The sequence below is a fragment of the Scyliorhinus torazame genome, chromosome 21 (genome assembly GCF_047496885.1).
Source record: "Scyliorhinus torazame isolate Kashiwa2021f chromosome 21, sScyTor2.1, whole genome shotgun sequence".
NCBI classification, from domain to species: domain Eukaryota; kingdom Metazoa; phylum Chordata; class Chondrichthyes; order Carcharhiniformes; family Scyliorhinidae; genus Scyliorhinus; species Scyliorhinus torazame.
In genome coordinates, this window is record NC_092727.1 from 89,551,206 (window position 1) to 89,568,915 (window position 17,710).

At 51.3% G+C, this 17,710-nt stretch overlaps 1 protein-coding gene across 2 annotated transcripts in view; it reads right to left on the reverse strand.

Annotated features, from left to right (window-relative positions):
• Positions 1-17,710, reverse strand: part of LOC140398399 (integrin alpha-8-like) — a 223,488-nt gene that overhangs the window by 146,225 nt on the left and 59,553 nt on the right. For both annotated transcript variants that reach the window (XM_072487047.1, XM_072487046.1), the window contains exon 5: positions 10,545-10,594. In XM_072487047.1, coding sequence (XP_072343148.1) covers positions 10,545-10,594 — 50 coding nt within the window. The remainder of the gene's footprint in view (positions 1-10,544; positions 10,595-17,710) is intronic.

The window sequence follows — 17,710 nt, forward strand, 5'->3', positions numbered from 1 at the left end:
CCCCCCCACAGTATGCACCCTCGCAACCCTCAAGGTCTCCCCCCCTTCACTCTTTGCGAATCTCACTCCTGACTGTAAACCCATTGCCACCAGGAGCAGGCGGTACATGGTATTTATCAAGTCGGAGGTCCAACGACTGTTGAGTGAAGGGATCATCGAGTCCAGCAACAGCCCCTGGAGAGCGCAAGTGGTGGTCGTCCGGACCGGGGAAAAGAACCGGATGGTTGTGGACTACAGCCAGACAATGACCAGGGACTGCCAAGTCTGCGCCGAGTGCAAACCGCACTTCTACCGGCCAGACAAGGCCTGCCTGGTAAAGGCCTCCCAGTCCTTTGAACGCCTAAGTATCGATTTCAAAGGGCCCCTCCCCTCCACCAGCCGTAATATAGATTTTCTCACCATCATCGACGAGTACTCCCGCTTCCCCTTTGCTGTCCCCTGCCCCAACATGACCTCGGCCACTGTTACAAAGGCACTGCACAGCATCTTCACACTGTTCAGTTTCCCTGCCTACATACACAGCGACTGGGGTACATCGTTCATGAGCGATGAGCTACGGCAGTACCTGCTCAGCAAAGGCATCGCCTCAAGCAGGACTACGAGATATAACCTGCACGGAAATGGGCAGGTGGAGAGAGAGAACGCAATGGTATGGAAGGCCGTCCTTCTGACCCTCAGGTCTAGAAGTCTCTGATGCACGATCAATTGCACAAAGCCTAAAGTTGGGTACAACTGTGGCTTTACTACAGTCAGATGCGTGGCCTCCTGCAGCAGCTGGCGAAATGGCAGGGCACTGGAGGTCATGCATATTTATACAGTTCTCCGTGGGCGGAGCCAGCCGGCAGGAGCTACCGGCAGGAGCTACCGGCGAACCTGTAGTGCAGGTCCTACCTGACATCCCCTATTATAGTGGTCACCACATTCACCCCCTGTTAAAAATTAGTCCGGCGGGGGTGACATGAAACTATATACAATTAGTGCAATTATGTACAGTGGTAGGGAAAGAAAAGCCCATGTTGATGGTCTGAAGTCCGTCAAAGGTTCAGCCGGTCCATTGCTTTGCTGCTTCATTCGGAGCGGCGTAATGGTGGCGGCGAAGTCGGTGCTGGCGGTGGTGGAGGTGGCACCGTTGGCGGCGGTGCCGGTGCTAATGCTGGCCAGTCATCGGGGAACTCAGGGAGCGTGCCAAAGTCCTCTTCATCCTCTTGTGCGGAAAAGGGGAGGGGGGGGGGTTGTCTGGTGGGGTCAATATTGGCGGCGCGGTGGGAGGTGGGGGGGTGTGTTGGGGTGGAACCTGACGGTGCCAGGTCCCTAAGTGAGACAGTATCTTGGTGGCCGTCAGGGAACTCAACATAGGCATATTGAGGGTTGGCGTGGAGCAGGTGAACCCTGTCCACCAAGGGGTCCGCCTTCTGGAGTCGGACGTGCCTACGGAGAAGGACCGGTCCTGGAGCAGCGAGCCAAGTTGGGAGTGACACCCCGGATGTGGACTTCCTGGGGAAGGTAAAAACACGTTCATGGGGGGTGTTATTAGTGGCGGTGCACAATAGTGACGGATGGAGTGTAGAGCGTCAGGGCGGACCTCCTGCCAGCGAGAGGCTGGGAGGTTCCTGGACCGTAGGGCCAGCTGGACGGTCCTCCAAACCGTCCCATTCTCCCGTTCTACTTGCCCATTTTCCCAGGGGCTGTAGGGGGTCGTCCTGCTGGAGGCTATACCCCTGCTGAGCAGGAACTGATGCAGCTCATCGCTCATGAATGAGGATCCCCTGTCGCTGTGGATGTAGGCGGGGAAACCGAACAGAGCGAAGATGGTGCTGAGGGCCTTGATGACGGTGGCAGGCGTCATATCGGGGCATGGGATGGCGAAGGGGAATTTGGATTACTCATCGACCACACGGAGAATGTACGTGTTACGGTCGGTGGAGGGGAGGGGCCCTTTGAAATCCACGCTGAGGCGTTCAAAGGGGCCTGAAGCCTTCACCAGGCACGCATGGTCTGGCCGGTAGAAGTGCGGCTTGCACTCCGCACAGACCTGGCAGTCCCTGGTGACTGTCCTTACTTCCTCGACGGAGTAGGGCAGATTGCGAGCTTTGACCAGATGGTTCAACCGAGTGAGCCCCGGGTTTAAAATGCTGTCGTGTAGGGCCCGGAGTTGGTCCACTTGTGCGCTGGCACATGTACCTCGGGAGAGGGCGTCTGGGGGCTCATTGAGTTTACCGGGGCGATACAGGATCTCGTAATTATAGGTGGAGAGCTCGATTCTCCACCGCAAGATTTTATCATTTTTGGTCTTGCCCCGATGTGTGTTATTGAACATGAAGGCTACCGACCGTTGGTCCGTAAGGAGAATGAATCTCTTACCGGCCAGGTACTGCCTCCAATGCCGCACAGCTTCAACGATAGCTGGGGCCTCCTTTTCGACGGATGAGTGTTGAATTTCAGAGGCATGAAGGGTGCGGGGAAAGAATGCACGGGTCTGCCTGCCTGGTTTAGAGTGGCGGCAAGGGCGACGTCTGAAGCGTCGCTTTCTACGTGGAAAGGCAGTGACTCGTCCACTGCGCGCATCCCGGCCTTGGCGATGTCTGCTCTGATGCGGGCGAAAGCATGTTGTGCCTCGGCCGCGAGGGGGAATTGGGTGGACTGAATGAGTGGGCGGGCCTTGTCCACATAGTTTGGGACCCACTGAGCGTAGTAGGAAAAGAACCCCAGGCCGTGTTTGAGGGCCTTGGGGCAGTGGGGGAGGGGAAGTTCCATGACGGGGCACATGCGGTCGGGGTCGGGCCCGAGAAGTCCGTTTTGGACTATATAGCCGAGAATGGCTAACTGGGTTGTGCTGAACACACACTTCTCTTTGTTGTAGGTCAGGTTGAGAAGAGTGGCAGTGCGGAGGAATTTATCGAGGTTGGCATCGTGGTCCTGCTGGTCATGGCCGCAGATGGTGACATTATCTAAGTACGGAAAGGTGGCCCGCAAACCGTACTGGTCGACCATTCGGTCCATCTCTCTTTGGAAGACCGAGACCCCATTTGTGACACTGAAAGGAACCCTAAGGAAGTGGTAGAGGCGACCGTCCGCCTCGAAGGCAGTGTATGGCCGGTCCGACTTCCAGATGGGGAGCTGGTGGTGCCGGATTTCAGGTCAATTGTTGAGAAGACCCGGTACTGCGCAATCTGATTGACCATATCAGATGTGCGTGGGAGGGGGTACGCATCGAGCTGCGTGTACCGATTGATGGTCTGGCTGTAGTCCACGACCATCCTGTGTTTCTCCCCAGTTTTAACCACTACCACTTGGGCTCTCCAGGGGCTGTTGCTGGCTTCGATAATACCCTCCTTAAGCAGCCGCTGGACTTCGGACCTGCTGAAGGTCTTGTCCTGGGTGCTGTACCGTCTGCTCCTAGTGGCAACAGGTTTGTTATCCGCAGTTAGATTGGGAAAAAGGGAGGGGGGATCGACCTTGAGGGTCGCGAGGCCGCAAATGGTAAGGGGGGTTAAGGGCCCGCTGAATTTGAGGGTGAGGCTCTGGAGGTTGCACTGGAAGTCCAGGCCCAACAGGAGTGCAGCGCAGAGATTAGGAAGGACAGAGAGGCGGAAGTTACTAAATTCTACGCCCTGGACCGTGAGGGTGACTGTACAAAAGCCTTGGATCGGGACAGAGTGGGATCCGGAGGCTAAGGAGATCCTTTGATTGGCAGGGTGGACCGCGAGGGAGCAGAGCCTTACCGTATCTGGGTGAACGAAGCTTTCGGTGCTCCCGGAGTCCAGCAGGCACGAGGTCGCGTGGCCGTTGATTTTAACCGTCGTCGATGCGGTGGCCAGGTTGTGCGGGCGAGATTGGTCCAGCTTCATTGAAGCGAGCTGCGGGTAGCCATCGGATGCTTCGGAAGGCGAGCGTGTGCGGTTCCGATGTCGGGATGTCCGGAGACCCTGTGGGAGACAAGATGGCGGCACCCCTGGTGCGCACATTGCGGGGTTGGGACAAGATGGCGGCCCATGGTGCTCACATTGCGGTGTCGGGAGAAGATGGCGGCGCCCATTGGTCGCACATGGACCCGGGAGGAGAAGATGGCGGTTCCCATTGTCCGTCTGGCGTGGGGGAGGGGGTGATAGCGGGCACGATCGCAGCGACTGAGCGGCCCTGGCACACAGCCGCGAAGTGGCCCTTTTTACTGCAGGCTTTACAAACTGCAGTGCGAGCCGGGCAGTGTTGGCGGGGGTGCTTCTGCTGACCGCAGAAGTAGCAGCGGGGACTCCCGGGGTGTGCAGATCGGCGTGTGGCGCAGGCGTATTGAGAAGGCAGGGCCCAGGGTGTGGAGGTCGTCGGCGGGGTCCAGGAGGGGTAGGAAGGAGTAGAAGGGTGGGCAGCGCGGCGGGAGGGGTACGATTGTACGTTACTGGATGCGACCGTCATGGAGAGCGCCAAGGTTTTCGTCTCCGCCAGTTCGAGTGTGGCCCCTTCCAGTAATCGTTCTCGGATGCGGTCCGACGCAATCCCCGTCACGAAGGCATCGCGCATGAGGAGATTTGCGTGTTCGGTGGCCGTAACGGCCTGACAGTCACAGTCCCGGACGAGTGGAATTGGGGCCCGCCAGAAGTCTTCGATGGACTCACCAGGTAGTTGCGAGCGGGTGGCGAATACATGCCTGGCGAAGAGCGTGTTCGCCTTCTGCGCGTAGTGTTCCTTAAGGAGTTCCATTGCTTTTGTATAATTCGTGGCGCCTTGGATCAACGGGAACACATTGGAGCTCAGTCTGGAGTACAGGACGTTTATCTTCTGAGCCTCCGCTGGCGCAGGGTCCGCCGTGTTGATGTAGGCCTCAAAACATGCTAGCCAGTGAGCAATGTCTTTCCTGGCATCGGGCGAGTGCGGATCCAGCTGCACGCGATCGGGCTTAATTCTGATATCCATTCTGTGGAAAATCTGACTGTAATAAATTGATGCATGATCAATTGCACAAAGACTAAAGTTGGGTACAACTGTGGCTTTATTACAGTCAGATGCGAGGCCTCCTGCTGCAGCTGGCGAAATGGCAAGGCACTGGAGGTCATGCATATTTATACAGTTCTCCCTGGGCGGAGCCAGCCGGCAGGAGCTACCGGCAAACCTGTAGTGCAGGTCCTACCTTACATCTCCTATTACAGTGGTTCACCACAGTCTCCCAAACCCCGCTGGCAGGAGGTCCTCCCCGATGTCCTCCACTCCATCAGATCACTCATCTGCACAGCCACGAATGAGACCCTTCATAATCGTTTGTTTATCTTCCCCAGGAAGTCCATCTCCGGGGTTTCGCTTCCATCTTGGCTGTCAAGTCCGGGACCTGTCCTTCTTCAGAGGCACATGAGGAGCCATAAGACCGACCCGCTGGTCGAGAGGGTTCAGCTGCTCCACACCAACCCCCAGTATGCCTACATCGCGCACCAGGACGGACGGCAAGATACGGTCTCCCTACGAGACCTGGCACCAGCTGGTTCCCCTGCCAACGCGCCACCCCCCCGTACGCCTCCCTGGGTCTCCTGTACTGTCCCACGCCGACATTGCTGCCACCCACCACCCCCCTGCCTACCCCCACAGCCCAACCGTCTCCGACTCGCCGGACTGAGGCTCCAGCTCCAGACACAACGCCCCCGCAGTCACCACCTGCAACAACTGTGCCCGCCGCATCGCCAGAGCTCAGGAGGTCGAAGAGAACAATCCGGCCTCCAGAGAGACAGAATATGTAATGACTCCACGTCACCCCCGCTGGACTTGATTTTTTTAACAGGGGGTGAATGTGGTGAATGTATTCACCATAATGCATGACACTGTAATCATTGTATCCACCTAATGTAACCTATGACCTGGAAGTGGTGATACGAGCTGCTTCCAGGTACTGTACTGTAACCCCGGTGGGCTCCGCCTCTGGCTCCGCCCTCACCGGGGCTATATATAACCCGGCCACCTGCGGGTGACATTCATCTGCACACCCGACTCTGGCTAGGCAAGTTCACGACTAATAAAGCCTTATGTTCACGCGCTCTCTCGGCCTCATGGTGAATTGAAGGTATATCAAGGTGGTAGTGAGTTGCCTTCTTGAATCGCTGCAGTCCTTAAGGTGTAGATACACCACTCTGCTGTTCGGGAGGGAGTTCCAGAATGTTGAGCCAGCGACAGTGAAGGGACGACGACATATTTCCAAGTCAGGGTGGTGAGTGACCTGGAGGGGAACCTCCAGGTGGTGGCGTTCCCAGGTATCTGCTGCTCTTGTTCTGTTAGATGGTAGTCATCATGGGTTTGGAAGGAGCTGTCTGAGGAACCTTGGTGAGGTACTGCAGTGCACCTTGTGGTTGGTACACACGGCTGCCACTGCTTGTCGGTGGTGGAGGGTGTGAATGTTTGTTGAAGGAAGAGCAAACAAAGGGGTTGCTTTGTCCTAGATGGTGTTCAGCTTCCTGAGTGTTTTTGGAGCTGCACTCATCCAGGCAAGTGGAGAGTATTCCATTGCACTCCTGAGTTATGCCTTGTGGATAGGCTTTGGGGGTCAGGATGTGAGTTACTTGACGTAGGATTCCTAGCCTTTGAACTGCCCTGGTAGTCGCAGTATCCAGTTCAGTTTCTGACCAATGGTAACTCCCCGGATGTTAATTGTGGGGGATTCAGCGATGGTAATGCCATTGAATGACAAGGGGCGGTGGTTAGATCCTCTCTTGCAGGAGATGGTCATTGTCGGGCACTTGTGCGATGCGAATGTAACTTGCCACTTGTCAGCCCAAACCTGAATATTGTCCAGGTCTTGCTGCATTTGGACATGGGCTACTTTAGTATCTGAGGAGTTGTGAATGATGCTGATCATTGTGCAGTCATCCGCAAAGATCCCCACTTCTGACCTTATGATGGAAGGGAGGTCATTGATGAAGCAGTTGAAGTTGGTTGGGCCTAGGACACTACCCTGAGGATATCCTGCAGTGATGTCCTGGAGCTGAGATGATTGATCGCCAACCACCACAACCATCTTCCTCTGTGCCAGGTATGACTCCAACCAGTGAATAATTTGCCCCCTGATTCCCATTGACTCCAGTTTAGCTAGGGCTCCTTAATACCATACTCGGTCAAATGCTGCCTTGATGTTAAGGCAGTCACTTTCACCTCACCTCTGGCATTTAGCTCTTTTGTCCATGTTTGAACCAAGGCTGTAAAGAGGTCAGGAGCTGAGTGACCCTGGTGGAACTAAAACAGAGTGTCCGTGAGCCGGCATTGCTGCACTGTTGATGACTCCTTCCATCACTTTGCTGATGATGGAGAGTAGACTGATCGCGCGGTAATTGCCTGGGTTGAATTTGTCCTGTTTCTTGCATAGGGGATAAACCTGGGCAGTTTTCCACATTGCCGGGTCGATGCCAGTGTTGTCGCTGTACTGGACCAGCTTGTAGGTCATTGGAGATGAATCTGTAATGACAACCCCGGCCTTTGCTTTCATAGAACCATAGAACCCCTACAGTGCGGATGCAGGCCATTCGGCTCATCGCGTCTCCACCGACCCTCTGAAAAAGCACCTTACCCAGGCCCATTCCCCTGCCCTATTGCGAAAACCCCACCTAACCTGCACATGCCTCGACACTAAGGGGCAATTTAGCAAGACCGATCCATCTAAACTGCACATCTTTGGACTGTGGGAGGAAACTGGAGCATACGGAGGAAACCCACAAAGACACAGGGAGAACGTGCAAACTCAACTCAGACAGTGACCCAAGACCAGAATTGAACCCGGGTCCCTTGTGCTGTGAGGCGGCAGTGCTAACCACTGTGCCACCCTTGTTTCTCTCAACTATGAAGCTGGGGTTATTTCAACATTCTCTGAGACAAGAGAACTTCTTTTTGATTAAGTCTATAGCATAAATAGTCTGGACTTTCAGCTCATTATGTTTCATGAATTATTCCTCCTCCTTGTGGTCTCTGTAAGAAAAAGCTACATACAACATGGGAACTGTAATCCTCAGGCAGGAGATGAGTTCTCCGGCAGGAGAACCTACTGTTAGCCTGGTATCTCAGTGCATTGTTATACCCTGGCTCATTGCAACTCTTTCCCCTGGACTATTCACCGGAGCTGAACGTTTAATGGTTACAAAAATAGTAATCAAAATGTTCCACAAAATGTTCCCGTACCAGCCTCCCCGAACAGGCGCCGGAATGTGGCGACTAGGGGCTTTTCACAGTAACTTCATTGAAGCCTACCTGTGACAATAAGCGATTTTCATTTTTCATTTCAATCATCAGTGAAATGTTTACACCCTTCATAATTGGTTTAATTGTGTCTTTAGGATTGAAATCCGTCATTTGTTTTATTGCACTCCCTCTCACTGTGGAGTATATACCTCCTCAATCCACAAGGCTCAGATGATGCCTTTTTTCCAGCACCCAGGTCTTCACCAATGCTGCTTTACAAACAATAATCTGTGTCTCTGTTGACATAACTGTGTCAGCCAATGAGTTGGTGCTGGATGGGGGACTGGTAACCGCAATCACAGCAAACAGTCCATTTGCTCATCAAACAGAGTCTATTTAAACAGTGCATAACAGCAAAAGGTCTCCAGATTCTATTTAAAACAGTGCATATGAACTATGGTAAACACCAGCACAGTTGGCCGACAACTATTTCTCCAGCAAAATGCAGCAGGTGAAGGATAGTTACATAATGCAAAATATGTACAGAAGATCAATCCTAGTCACTTCCAGCAGCAGAGTCTCAAAATGATTAATTGATGCATTATTTGACCCTCCATTCCAGCTAAGAATAGTGGCGTCGCTACGTAAGGGCAACAGGAAAAAGGACGCACATTGTAGGAGTGATCCAGTCTTTGATTACCTTCACCATAGACTAGAAATGATTGTGAGTCTTGTATGAATGTTTGGGTTGATTTCAAATGTCTCTTATGGTTTTAGGCAAGACTTGTGTTATAACCTGCCTGCTTACCATTGGCTGGGGACTAATGACAATCCCACAATCCTGTGGGAGTATGAGCTTCCCCAATGAAGGGGGGCGGAGAAATCATTAGCAGACGCCCTGCATAAATAAAGCTGGCCGGTTTGGAACCAGCCAGGAAGGAGTGAGCAGCCGGGGAATTTGCTGCTGCTGCTGTTGAGTGTCTATATATGTTATTGCAAATAAATGTTATTTCTTTGTATCCTTAAAGCTCGTGCTGGTCTCCCCGTGGCCCTCACAAAAACTTGCAAAGGGAAAGAATTTTACACATTGTGTGGAATTTAGTGGGCCTGTTCGCCATGGGCACACATCCTGTTCTACCCGCTAAATATCGCGAGAGGGCCATAATGGGATTTACGCCGGTGAGATCGTGGTTTGAGATCTTCACCGCCACTGCCCCCCCACCCCTAGTCGGTGACGTGATCAGGTTCAGGCCCAGAAAGAGTGTGTGAACCTGATTTCCATTAATATATAATAAATTTAAATATACTTGAACAGCATCTGCCCAAGCTGGGTCCTCCCCCCTGGACGTATGAAGTCACACCAGTGCGAGTCACCACTGGTTTTTGAAAGTAAAAACTATTTGTGATGGCCATGCCGGGGGCGCGGATGTGACTATAGCCCTCGGGTGGTGAGGGACATGGCCAGGCAGTGCCAGGGGGCAGTGCCAGATTGACACTGTCAGGGCCGGGCCTTTGGACACTCTGCCTTCTTAAAAATTGCCTTGATATTATTTATTTGCATCAAATCTATTTCTCTGCTATTTTAATGAAGCCTTTGGTTTGCTTAATACATTGATTGGGTTTCTGTTTAAACAGTGGAGGAGGTATTTATTATGAAGATTTTAAGTGCCTATGCAATAATTCAGGGCAGGGTGTTAAGAGCCAGGGTTTACATAATCCCAAAGTGTATCATGGAATTCACCTGATCCACAACTTTTAACAGATTGTGGTATGGGGAGCACACGGCCCACTCTACAGGTGTAGTACAGCAGAAATGGAAAAGTATTTTTTAAAGCAAAACAATGTTTATTCTATGAACTCACGTTAACCTTTTTAAACCATACAGTGAACATCTTAGCAACCATCATTCAAATACAACCCCCAAAGAATACAACACTAAGTAATCCTTAATAACTTCCCAAACAACATCCAGAAGACAGAAGAAACACCTTTTAACAGAAGCACATTAGGTTTACATTCACTACTGAGAACATTTATAATTCTGAATTCATCAAATGATCAAGAGATAGTCTTTTCATGGCAGAGAGATCAACAGTACACCTGCTCTGTCTGGCTTCAGCTCCAACACTGAAAATGAAACTAAAACACACCCTGCAGCAAACAGCCTAAAACAAAAGTAAAAAGCCGACAGACAGCCCAGCTCCACCCACTCCCTGACATCACTGCAGTAATAAACACCCATTTCTTAAAGGTACATTTCTTAAACACTCATTTCTTAAAGGTACTCTCACATGATAAGGGACATTTCCATACTTATTTAAGTCGAACTTACAGAAGTAAAATTATTGCAAGAACGGAAATTAAAATACTAATGAGAGTAGATCAATGCAAAGTTGTGATATTACCTCTGTGATTGCACTGCTCCATCCTGCTTCACAAAAACGCTGGTCGGGGGCTAAGAAATAAAGACCATTATCATTAATCATTGAGCTTACAGGGCACAGTTTCACACAGCAGGTACAGGTTGAGCACCCCTTATTCAAAATTCGAAAATCTCTGAAATTTGCACATTTTTTCCAGCTTAATTAAAGTTCATAATCACGTTTCTCGTAAAAAAAATAAGCTTATCTTTCTGATGTTTCAATGTACACCTTATTATTTCATGCACAAAATTAACGAAAATATTTCAAAAAACTACCTGCAAGCTATATGTATCTATAAGCTATGAATTAAATATAAATGTACTTAGACTTGGTTCCCATCTCCGTTGGATGAGCTACCGCATAATAGGGGTATTCCAAAATACGGAGAATACCAAAACACAAGACACTTTCGGTCCCAAGCATTTTGAATAAGGGATGCTCAACCTGTGGGCACGATTTAACCAAAAGGTTTCGAAGTGGTAGCGAGCAGGAACTGCTGCAAGCTTCCCGATGCTCGGCCCAGCGAGGCCGTCACCGCTATAAGACGTTAATTGGTGCAGGGGCTTCACGCCACAAATTATTGCCCCGCGCTCGGCAGCCCCCAGCTAACAACCACTTTATCACCCCCTGTTCCAAATTCGGTAGAGAACCTAGTAGAGAAAATGGCAATGTAGGCAATGGAACGCCTTATGAACCCCCAGGAATTTGAGGTGGTAGCAGCCAGCAGTAGAGTAGGACAGTGTCCCGTTTGAGAAGATGAGATCAGAAAATATCTCAAAGGGAAAGGATGGTCCCTTTGGAGTGAATTCTGTGATAATGAGGAAACCGGACCCGGGAATATAGGACATACTTGGTGGGAGAACCTGTCAGGGATCCACAAAAAGAGCTTAGGGAAAGCTCGCAAGCCGATGGCAATTGTGTCCTGTTTGGCACAATTGCGAGGCACAGAGGAGGTCGTTAGGACGCTCCATAGAGAGATAGAGGAGAGAGACAGAAGTAGTGAGGTAGACGTGAGTGAGATAGAGAAAGAGAATCGAGATCTGAAAGAGCAGTTAGCAGCAAGGGACAGAGAGGTGGATGATGCCAAGGGGGCACATCAGTCTTGTCTCGCGCATTTGAAAAGCTTTCAGACACAATACGATAAGGCCTACCAGGACACGCAACGTGCGGTCTTGGTAAGACAAGAAACAGAACAGCAAGTTGGGAAATTGCAGAAAAATTGCAATGATTTAAAAGCAGCCCTATGAGCACTCCATACTTCCACGACGGAACAAAGGCAGAGCTCAGTAGACCACACAAAGTGCCGGAAGCAAATTGCGGAATTGCAATCTCTGCTGTCCGTGCAAAATGGATTTCAGAGTACATTCGGACCCCAATTAAATCAAGAAAATGGCCCCGATTCGCAGAAATAAACGAGACTGCCCATAGATACGTACATGGGACATGTACGCAGGAAAAACCCCAGAAAAGGAAAGCGTCCCAACCCCCAACCGAACAGGCAGAACACACCCCCGTGAATCCTGTGACCGCACATCGCAGGGCCGCAGGAGAAGGAGAAGCAGATTTCCTTTACACAACCCTGTTAACCGTGACCCAATTACGGGACGGGTGTGGAAAAATTACACCGCTCCTTCCCACATCTGACCCCCACCAATTAGTTGCGAAAGTCAAACAACAGGCAACCATGTACAGACGAAAAGGAGCAAGTGAAGCTCACAGATTTAAGCCTCAAAACTTCAGTCGTGGCAGCACTTCCCGATCCACAGAATGTAGGAGGAGGTACACTCCAAGAGATGCACACAGCGATCCTTGATGCGATCGGCTTTCACAGAGGAGACCCCGTAGAAGGCCTAAATAAGTGTAGGCAAAAGAAGACCGAGCACCCCACAGCGTTTGCTGGATGTTTGTGGATTCACTTTACCGCAGTTTTTGGAGAGTTAGCCCGCGCCCATTTTTCCCCAGATAATATGGCCAAATGGACCTGAATTCTAGTCTCCCACGCCACAGAAGCAGGACGAAAAGCTTGCGCAAATTATGACCCCTCAGGTGAGGCCCACAATGAAAAATGGGTTTTGAAGAGATTGTCCCGCGCTTGGGAGTAATCAATTGCAGGCAAAACCGCATTTATAACACCCGATGAAGAGCAGGCAGAAATGAACCCAGTTAAAGTGCACCAGAACGCCGCATGGGTAAATGAGGGCAGGAACAGCCAATCCCAGCCAAAACCTCAAGAATGTTATAATTGTGGACAGCTAGGACACTTTGCACGAGAGTGCAATGCGCCCCAGAAGCAGCAGAGAAACCAACAGACAGGCACCCTAAACAAGAATAGGGCAAAACCGATCCATAGCATTAGCGCCCGTTCAGAGAATGCAGACATGAACGGCACTGACTGACGGTGTTCGGGCTCCTCAACTTGGGTCTGCGACACCCTTTGGGACAAGTCCAGTAGACCGGTAGTAGCAGGCAAAGTCCGGGGACAACCCGTAGAATTTCTTTGGGACACAGTAGGGTCCCGCACCACACTCAATTCCTACATGATGTTCCAGCAAGACACGTGGCCCACAACAGACACCATCACACTCAGCGGTTTTACAGGCCATTTACAACAGGGACACATCACGGCCCCTATAGCAATACAGATAGGGAACATCACGACTAAGCACCCCATAGTTTTAGTTGATCTGCCCCAGACAGCAGAACATATCCTTGGGATCGATTTCATGAGCTCCCATAACCTTTCTTTTGACCCAGTGAACAAGTGTGTATGGAAAATGGCAAAGGCAGCACGAACCCCCGCCACGCTCACAGTAGGAGAATACGTAAATAGGATTAGTTCAGTAGGAGACTTCTGGTTCGACCCTCGAGCCATTAGTGCAGACAAACAGGTTAGGGCAGTCCTGCAGGAACACAAAGCAGCATTTGCACAGCACAAGCATGACTGTGGCAGTTTGACTGGCTTTGTGAACATTACAGGTCCTGACCCTAAACCCCAGAAGCAGTACGGATTTCCCCAAGAAGCAGAGGGAGAAATCTCCAAAGTAATAGAGAGTTTGTTGGATCAAGGCGTACTCAGATTAGTAGCCTCCATAAACAACACACCGATTTGGCCCGTAAGGAAACCGGATGGATCATGGCGACTGACCATTGATTACCGGGAATTGAACAAAGTAACCCCAGCAGCAGCCCCCACCGTAGCCACGAGTCCCGAGATCATGCTCAAACAGGGACTCCAGTCAAATATTTTTTTGGTTTTGGACATAAGTAATGGCTTCTGGTCCATTCCATTGGCTAAAGCGTGCCAGTACAAATTCGCCTTTACATTCCAAGGGCAGCAATACACGTGGACGTGCCTTCCACAACTCCCCCTCCATTTTCTACCGACAGCTGGCAAATGGATTAGCAAAATTTTCCCACCCCGATTGTCTGGTCCTGTATGTAGACGACTTGTTACAACAGACAGACACAAAGGGAGAGTACATTTTGCTTCTCGCCGAACTCCTAGCACTCCTAAAAGAAATTGGTTGTAAAGTCAACCCCAAGAAGGCCCAAATTCTGAAAGAAAAAGTGATTTACTTGGGAACAGTGATCACTCATGGTAAACGCGAGATCAAGCACAAGAGAATTGACTTGATCGTCAAATTGCCCCTTCCCCACAGTGTCTCAGCACTCCGGTTATTTTTAGGACTGGTAGGCTACTGCCGAAACCACATTGACGGTTTCGCCACTAAAGAAGCGCCCCCACCCGAACTTCTCAAGAAGCAGGCACCTTGGGAATGGCTTCCACAGCATACAGATGCCGGGGGCGCTTTAAAAAGAGCACTCAGCACAGCCCCCGCACTACAGGTCCCAGATCCACATTCCCCGTGTTGTGTTGGGCGCTCTGGATCCGTGGAACACATACAGGCCACCAACACTTAAAATAGTGCAAAACTATTTTATTAAGTCAGAAACGGTTTAACATACTTTCACTGTGGGTTAACAGGATATTAGATTGATCTAAAGACCTATGCCTTGTCCTAACCAGTCGATGCACTCAGCACATGGTGAAGGTCTGTGCTGCAGGCTGTGAGCTCTGTCCTACTAGGAAGCTGCAGCTCAAATAAGCGGGAACTCTGATGCCCCCTGTCTATAGTGCGTGTGCTCCAACTGGTGATTGGCTGTGGTGTTGTGTGTGTTAATTGGTCCCACTGTGTGTCCATCAGTGTGTGTGTATCTGCACCATGATATACTGGTGTATATTATGACATTCCCCCCTTTTATAAAAGTATATGTGTGGCAATAAATAGCGTATGGTGAGAATGTCCCTAACTACGTGTGGGGTGCAAAAGACATATTCACAGGACTATGTACATGAGAACTAAGCTAGTTACATGGGAAGGTGCCTGGTGCAGAGAAACAGTATGCAACAAGAATAACGAGATGAACACTATATACAAACCAGGTAAACGATCAAACAAAGCAACAAAACAATTCAGAAAGTCTATAAGTCCGCAAAGTTCATAAATTAAGTCTCTGAGGTGGGCGACAAATTCTGGTTGACCGCCTCAAGTGTGGGTCGGGAGCCACCGGTTCAGGAGCGACCTGGACTATGTCAGAGTCAGGGGGATGCAGAGTGACTGGGATCTCTGCATAGTCCATGGCAGGGTCAGCAGTAGGGCGAGGCGACAGTGGAGGATCACGTAGCGAGCGTGGAACGAGACGAAGGGCGCGTCGATTGCGGCGCCGAATGGAGCCATCCGGTAGACGAACCAGGAACGAGTGGGGGGCCACCTGCCGAAGGACAACAGCGGTTGCAGACCAGCCACCATCTGGAAGATGGATGCGGACGTCGTCTGGAGCCAGAGCAGGGAGATCAGCTGCACGGGTGTCATGAGCCGCCTTGTGCTGTGCACGAGACAGCTGCATCCGGCGAAGGACCGGAACATGGTCGAGGTCTGGGACATGAATGGACGGCACCGTCGTCCTCAGGGTACGACCCATAAGCAACTGGGCTGGCGACAGGCCAGTGGACAGTGGGGCGAAGCGATAGGCCAGCAAGGCAAGGTTGAAATCGGACCCAGCATCGGCAGCCTTGCAGAGGAGCCGTTTGACTATACGTACTCCCTTCTCCGCATTGCCGTTGGATTGGGGGTACAGGGGACTGGATGTCACATGGGCAAAATTGTACCGCCTGGCAAAGTTGGACCATTCCTGGCTTGCGAAGCAGGAGCCATTGGCCGACATAACCGTGAGCGGGATGCCGCGTCGAGCAAAGGTGTCCTTACAGGCACGAATGACTGCAGACGAGGTGATATCGTGCAACCGTATCACCTCCGGGTAATTTGAAAAGTAGTCCATGATCAGGACATAGTCTCTACCCAACGCGTGGAACAGGTCGATGCCCACCTTGGTCCATGGTGACGTGACCAACTCATGGGGCTGCAGGGTCTCATGTGGTTGGACCGGCTGGAAGCACTGACAAGTGGGGCATTTGAGCACAGTATTGGCTATGTCCTCATTAATGCATGGCCAGTACACTGCCTCTCGGGCCTGTCGGCGGCACTTTTCCACGCCAAGGTGGCCCTCTTGTAGCTGTTCCAGGACGAGCTGCCGCTGCAATGCGGGATGACAATGCGGTCCAGTTTCAGAAGAACCCCGTCTACTACCGCCAGGTCATCTCTGACATTATAGAACTGAGGGCATTGGCCCTTGAGCCACCCGTCTGTTAGGTGGCGCATGTCATGCTGTAGCAAAGGGTCAGCCGCCATCTCGCGGCGAATTTGGACGAGGCGTTCATCCGTGGCAGGTAGATTGGAATGCCACATGGGCGTCAACCTGGCAGACAAATCCCACTGGGTCACATGGAGTGTTGACTGCCCTGGAGAGAGCATCAGCAATGATGAGGTCTTTGCCCGGGGTGTATACCAGCTGGAAGTCAAAGCGCCGGAGCTCGAGAAGAATCCGCTGGAGGCGAGGCGTCATGTCATTCAAGTCTTTCTGTATTATATTGACCAGCGGGCGATGGTCGGTGAATTGAGGAAGTCCGTATACATAATCGTGAAACTTAACCACACCGGTCAGAAGGCCCAGGCACTCCTTTTCTATCTGCGCGTAGCACTGTTTCGTGGGGGTCATGGTGCGTGACGCATATGCAACAGGGGCCCATGATGAGGCCTCATCACGTTGAAGGAGCACTGCCCCAATGCCGGATTTGTTGGCATCGGTCAAAATTTTGGTCTCCTTTGCTGGACCAAAGAAAGCTAAGACCGGGGCCGTGGTCAGTTTGGTTTTGAGTTCTCTCCATTCGCGATCGTGGGCAGGGAGCCATTGGAAGTCTGTCGGCTTCCTGACCAGGTTCCTGAGAGCCGTGGTATGAGAGGCGAGTTTAGGGATGAACGTCCCTAAAAAATTGACCATGCCCAGAAATCGGAGGACCGCCTTCTTGTCCTCTGGCGTTTTCATAGCTGTGATGGCAGCTACCTTGTCCGCATCCGGCCGCACACCCAACTGGGAGATGTGGTCCCTGAGGAACTTGAGTTCCGTCTGACAAAAAGAGCATTTGGTCCTGTTGAGGCGAAGACCATGCTCATGTATACGTTTGAATACGCGATGGAGGCGACTGACATGCTCCTGCGGGGTGGTGGACCAAATGATTATGTCGTCGACATAGACGCGAACACCTTCAATGCCTTCCATCATTTGTCCCATAATCCTATGGAACACTTCTGAAGCAGATATGATTCCAAACGGCATCCTGTTGTAACAATATCTGCCAAAGGGGGTATTAAATGTGCACAGTCTCCTGCTGGATTTGTCAAGCTGGATTTGCCAGAATCCTTTTGAGGCGTTGAGTTTGGTGAAGAGTTTGGCGCGAGCCATCTCGCATGTGATCTCTTTGCGCTTGGGAATTGGATAATGCTCCCTCATGATATTGCGATTCAGATCCTTGGGATCAATGCAAATTCTCAATTCGCCGGAAGGCTTTTTTACACATACCATGGAACTAATCCAGTCGGTTGGTTCCGTGACTCTGAAAATCACTCCTTGGTCCTGGAAGTCCTGCAGCTGCTGCTTGAGGCGGTCCTTAAAGGGTGCTGGGACCCTGCGCGGTGCGTGCACCACAGGCGTGGCGTTCTGTTCCAACAAGATCTTGTAGGTGTATGGGA